The sequence below is a fragment of the Procambarus clarkii genome, chromosome 25 (assembly GCF_040958095.1).
Source record: "Procambarus clarkii isolate CNS0578487 chromosome 25, FALCON_Pclarkii_2.0, whole genome shotgun sequence".
NCBI lineage: Eukaryota > Metazoa > Arthropoda > Malacostraca > Decapoda > Cambaridae > Procambarus > Procambarus clarkii.
Window position 1 is genome coordinate 20,982,882 of NC_091174.1, and position 6,432 is coordinate 20,989,313.

Genomic DNA, 6,432 nt, shown 5'->3' on the forward strand with positions numbered 1-6,432 from the left:
CGGGAAAAAGAGATTGCGAAAGGTAAATTTACATTCAACAAAGGTGAAGAGTTAGGAGTGACATGAATGAAGTTTACAAGTGGATGAGAGGGTATAACAAAGGGAATATTAAAAAGGTAGCAAATAGCTTTTCTTTTGTGTTGATATTTTGGTGAAGTTGACGGGGTGATTGGAGGGAGATGGGCAGGTGTTGGTGGAAGTTGTGTTAGTGGGTAGAGGCAGTATCATGGTGACTTGTATTCTGGACTGTGAGTTGATGTGGTGAGGGAGAGGAGTGCCTCAGTTCAGAGTGAGAATTACATGGGTGAACAAATCCACAGGGGCCATTATGAGGGTTCGAACCTACGCACAGGAGGTTCCTGGGAACATCCCGTGTGTAGGTTCGAACCCTCATCATGGCCCATGTTTATTTCTTCATATGATATATCACGCTACTGTGATTTATGTGTGCATTGTAGTTACATAGGTGTTTGTGGGCGTGTAGCATGCTGGTTCTGGGTGTGACAGAGATGTGCTGGGAGTTGGTGTCATTATGGGATAGGAAATGAGATGGGAGGTTAAGGAGACAATTTTTTGAATGGTTGGCAAATTGAGTGATTTATCTACTGTGCTTCTCTCATGAGTTGTCATCCCAGTGGACGTATGATCACTATTCAGTTCTTGGGTTATTGAGTTAGGGGCCATGAGTCTCCCACTCGCCTACCTGTCCATCAGCATGTTCAGCACCGCCACTGCTGCGTCTCTCTCCCCTACCTCTCCATCAGCATGTTCAGCACCGCCACTGCTGCGTCTCTCTCCCCTACCTCTCCATCAGCATGTTCAGCACCGCCACTGCTCCCTCTCCCCTACCTCTCCATCAGCATGTTCAGCACCGCCACTGCTGCTCCCTCTCCCCTACCTCTCCATCAGCATGGTCAGCACCGCCACTGCTGCGTCTCTCCCCTACCTCTCCATCAGCATGGTCAGCACCGCCACTGCTGCGTCTCTCCCCTACCTCTCCATCAGCATGTTCAGCACCGCCACTGCTGCGTCTCTCTCCCCTACCTCTCCATCAGCATGTTCAGCACCGCCACTGCTGCTCCCTCTCCCCTACCTCTCCATCAGCATGTTCAGCACCGCCATGCTGCTCCCTCTCCCCTACCTCTCCATCAGCATGTTCAGCACCGCCACTGCTGCGTCTCTCTCCCCTACCTCTCCATCAGCATGTTCAGCACCGCCACTGCTGCTCCCTCTCCCCTACCTCTCCATCAGCATGTTCAGCACCGCCACTGCTGCTCCCTCTCCCCTACCTCTCCATCAGCATGTTCAGCACCGCCACTGCTGCTCCCTCTCCCCTACCTCTCCATCAGCATGTTCAGCACCGCCACTGCTGCGTCTCTCTCCCCTACCTCTCCATCAGCATGTTCAGCACCGCCACTGCTGCTCCCTCTCCCCTACCTCTCCATCAGCATGTTCAGCACCGCCACTGCTGCTCCCTCTCCCCTACCTCTCCATCAGCATGTTCAGCACCGCCACTGCTGCTCCCTCTCCCCTACCTCTCCATCAGCATGTTCAGCACCGCCACTGCTGCTCCCTCTCCCCTACCTCTCCATCAGCATGGTCAGCACCGCCCCTGCTGCTCCCTCTCCCCTACCTCTCCATCAGCATGGTCAGCACCGCCACTGCTGCTCCCTCTCCCCTACCTCTCCATCAGCATGGTCAGCACCGCCACTGCTCCCTCTCCCCTACCTCTCCATCAGCATGTTCAGCACCGCCACTGCTGCTCCCTCTCCCCTACCTCTCCATCAGCATGGTCAGCACCGCCACCGCTGCGTCCCTCTTCCCTTGTCACGTCTCACTCAAGAAATACGTCTCTGATTTTTAGTTAATTTGGAAGTTTGCTTTTTTTTAGTATTCTTCTTTTGAGACATCATTTGTTGAGACAACATGTTGCCTCAAAAGTGAACATGATGTTATCTTGAGGTTATCTTGAGATGATTTCAGGGCTTAGCGTCCCCACGGCCCGGTCTTCGACCAGGCCTCCTTTTTGTTACACACACCCAGAAAGCAGCCCGCATCAGCTGTCTAACTCCCAGGTACCTATTTACTGCTAAGTAGCAAGGGGCATCAGGGTAAAAAACACTCTTCCCATTTGTTTCCGCCTCCACCGGAGATCGAACCCGGAACCTCAGGACTACGAAAACGAAGCGTTGTCTACTCAGCTATCAGGCCCCTAAAATGACGCCACAAAAGTGAACATGACCATTGTGATGCGAACATGACTGATCTTTATCAAAGGCTTTCTTTCCATCCTGCTAGCAATGACTGAGTTAGCTTCACCCGACACTTGTCCCTTAAGGGAGGTAAATATAGTGACTTTACTTACGTAAGGTTGTACTAACCAAGGTGTACTAACCCAATTGTCCCACCTCTTATCAGCCAGTCATCAGGTGTAGATGTTCCTGAAGCTTTTAGGATCTATCATATCAACATACGAATTTGTGTATGAAGTCTACCTAAACTACCTCATTTCTTAGTTCATTCAGTATATTAACTGCTCTGACATAAAAATCTTATGTCTCTATGGCCCATTTAGGTACTCAGTTTCCTTCCAGTGTTTCTTTGTGAAAGTGGCGCCCATTCTAAATAGTCTTGCTTTACCTATTCTAACAATTTGATTGACAATTATGTATGGGGGAAGCATGTCTCCCCTAACTCTTCCCTCATCCAGCGATGTAAGGTTGAATTCCTGTAGCCTTTCCTCATAACTCAGACTGATTAGTCTGGCGAGAGGCTTTGAATTTTTTCTTACTTTATGTGCATGGGTAGACATGGAATCCATGCTGGAGCTTCATTCTTTAGGATTGGTCTGATATATGTGACATACAAGATGCTGGATGATTCCTTACTCAAATTTCTCAAGCCAGTCCTGATGTGTGCTTCAGGAGTAACATTCGGTGGTCGACACCGATATCTTTTTCTGTACCTGATCTCTGAATAATTTTATCTTCCATTTGGTATCTTATATCCAGCTCCTGCTCTCTACTCCTAGTCTCATTACTTTGCCTCTTACTTGAGTTAACGTAAACTAACCATTTGTTGCACCATTAATTGAGATTATCTTGGTCATTTTGTTGGCTTCTTCCTATCATCCTCAATCTTAAGTCTCCTCATAACTTTTGAATCATCAGGCTACTGCGATTTGCATCGATCATTAACGATTACTATAGAGATTTATCTAATGTGAAGTACTGAATGAACATCAATCAGCCGGCAAAGATACTTTTGTCTAAGTTGAATCAATGGTGTGAATAGAGCCGCAAGTAGATTAGAATTCTGCTGTTTTAAACCTGCATATAAGATTCTGAATGTCTCGAACAGTTTTAAATATTGGGCTGTTTGTAAATTAACAATATTTACTACGGATAAATAATGACAAGTTGACTTTTGGTTGTGTTATATAATTAGGTGTTCATTTATAACTATAAGTGATTGCAGTAAGAGTTCCTAGTGGAAATTGCTTGGTTATGATGAGGAGTCCAGCCTATTGACGCAGTAGTAACTGTATTAAGAAGTAATATTCTTGATCCATATTCTCATTAGTTCAGTGCAAGCAATCAGACGTTCCTGTTAATTCTACTTAACCTATCCCTAAGTGAGAAAGTCCTACACTAACCCTACATGCGGTAATTACAAGTAATATCTCTCTACTCTCTTAGAGTACAGAATCAATCGGGCCAGCCAACAGGTAACCTACAAATTGTTGATCAATTTGCCACTGTGAGAAGAAGATTGTAATATTAGCCATTGGAGGCAGATCAGAGTCAGTTACAGCTCCAGTCCTGAGTCAGATAAGTCTACTGCGGGCTCACTATAGCCCGTGCTACCTGGAACATTATGTTCCGGGTAGCTGAAAGTAAAACAACAGCAACAGATCAGAGTCCACTTACGGACTATTCATGTTCGTGCCACCTCTTGGGTGGCTTAATCGTCATGAATCAATCAATTCATCAGAGTCAGTTTACCTCGGACACTTGAGAGATACCGCAGATCTTCAACACTCATTTACATTCACCAGACCCAATGTACACACTCGACGAGTACAGTTCCTGGAACCTCACAAGAGGTTTCAGCCTCCTTACAGAGCAGGCAGACAGATTCCGGCCGTATCGAGCCTCCACGCTCTTGTCTCGCATTCGAACTCTTCGACCGCATTCAAAACGCCTTTCTCTTTACTCTCACCCGGCATCTGAGCTCTCTACCTCCAGCCTCACTCAAGTTTTCTGCCCTGCTCCAGGCTTCGTCTCAGCTACTACGACTCTTCACTACATTGCCAACAAACCGACTGCTGTACCCAAGACTATGCTAAATAATTATGAAAAAACAATAAAATCTTTGTGTCTTATGACCTAAACCAATATACATAATCTTACTTTACAAGGCAGACAGTTGAGGATAGGTGGTAGCACTCTGAAAAGCCATATTTCTGTTAATGTCCACCTTATATTTCGGAACACCTTTCAAACTTGCTATAAATTGTTGTTATTTCTGGTACCTTTATTAAATTTTCAAATTAAATGTAATAATGCCAAGAAGGTCATACATTTAAAATTGTAATATTAAAAGAAAATTAAAGGTAGAACAACCCGGCCGGGAGGGAAGAGCCCACTGATGAGTCTTAAGCCAAAGGGATTTGTGATGACCAGATCACACGTCAGAAAATGAAGACACGACGACGTTGATAATGGCTCAGGAGCCGGAGTCAAGAAGCAATTACCCAAGTATTTAGGAAACGTTTCGTTCTTACCGCCGTCGTGGCGGTTATGTCGCGATTCGGGAAGATATTTACGAACGCTGATGTTCCTAAGAACACCACCACACGCTATTACACCTCCAGACCAGTTGTAGCTTTACGTAAACTGTATATAACTTCAGTTTTCTCAACTACACAAGTGTACGTAACTGGGAACTCAACATACAGGATCTTTGTGGGCGGGTCTCAGTCAGATCCCGTCCTGCCAGCAACATATGTTGTGTGTATGTCTGAAACTCGCATTAAATATGTAGTTGATTTGAGGACAAATAACAATTACGATAACAAGTTATTCAATATAAGACTAATGAGTCAATACTAACGGCTGTTTTTTTTTACAACTAGAAAGTTTTAAGGTTTAAACTAATAAGTCAATGAGTTTTTTCGACATACTAAATTTGCTTGCTAATAGAAGTAGTTCATCCCTAATTAAAGATGTAAAGTTTTTAAATAATTTGAGACTTACCTATTTAGTCATGGAAAATTAAGTACAGAAGACTGAGCCAATGAATAATAATCAGAATAAGTCTTACCTAACTTTCTTAATAGATGTCTCATGCTAATACTGTTCATAGTTCAAAATCACGAACCCATATAATATGTGTAAAAATATAAAACTCTAAGTAATAAAGACTAAAATCTTATCTAACTTTATCCGAACCAATGTACAGTCAGAATTATCAGAACCAATGTACAGGGAGCCGGTCGGCCGAGCGGACAGCACGCGGGACTTGTAATCCTATGGTCCCGGGTTCGATGCCAGGCGCCGGCGAGAAACAATGGGCAGAGTTTCTGTCACCCTATGCCCCTGTTACCTAGCAGTAAAATAGGTACCTGGGTATTAGTCAGCTGTCACGGGCTGCTTCCTGGGGGTGGAGGCCTGGTCGAGGACCGGGCCGCGGGGACACTGAAAAAGCCCCGAAATCATCTCAAGATAACAGTTCATATTTTAATGTGGAAGGATACTTTCAGCAACATATTTAAAGTACATTACTGTACTTAACGCACCTAATGTTTTGCAAATCCTACATTTAGAAATAATTTTTGCACCTTACAATATTATAAACGTTAGGGAGCCTAAATTGTTTAATATATTTTATTTATTTTCATGAAGGTAAACTGGGTTGTGAAACTACAGTACATTGGTGTTTGAATAATATAGTCTTGAAGGTCCTTATGCTAACTGATAAAGTAATAATAGGTACACTGTAGCAGATTTTCAGTTCAGCTTAATAACTACAATATAAACTAATAGCACAAATGCTACTGGTGAAGTTGCGTGTCTTAAATACTAAAATTGGGTGAGTGGGAAGCCCAAGATACAGTATGGGCTTGGAGTACCAGGTACGAAAATATGAAGATGAAATTTGGCACTTTTCGGCTGTACTTTTGAATAGAGTATAGGTTGGTAAATTTTTTTAATTCATTTGGAAGGGAATTCCATAGACTGGGTTCTTATATTTGCGTGGAATGTTTTCATAGATTAAGTTTGAGTCTATGAATATCAAAGAGATATATCATTATGTCTGTGAGAAGACGTTACCATTAGTTATCAAAGAGATATTTATTTCTAGTGTTGTGCCAATCGCTAATTTAATACGGATGATACTGGTAATATAATAATTAAAATAATTCTCATT

The 6,432-nt window shown here is 43.5% G+C and overlaps 1 protein-coding gene across 1 annotated transcript; it reads left to right on the forward strand.

Moving 5' to 3' along the window:
* The first annotated feature begins 682 nt into the window (after nt 1-682).
* LOC138368447 (mucin-4-like) lies at nt 683-1,864 on the forward strand. The gene has a single exon (XM_069330964.1). It carries the CDS (start codon nt 683-685, stop codon nt 1,862-1,864), a length of 1,182 nt encoding a protein of 393 aa, XP_069187065.1.
* Nucleotides 1,865-6,432: the final 4,568 nt, after the last annotated feature.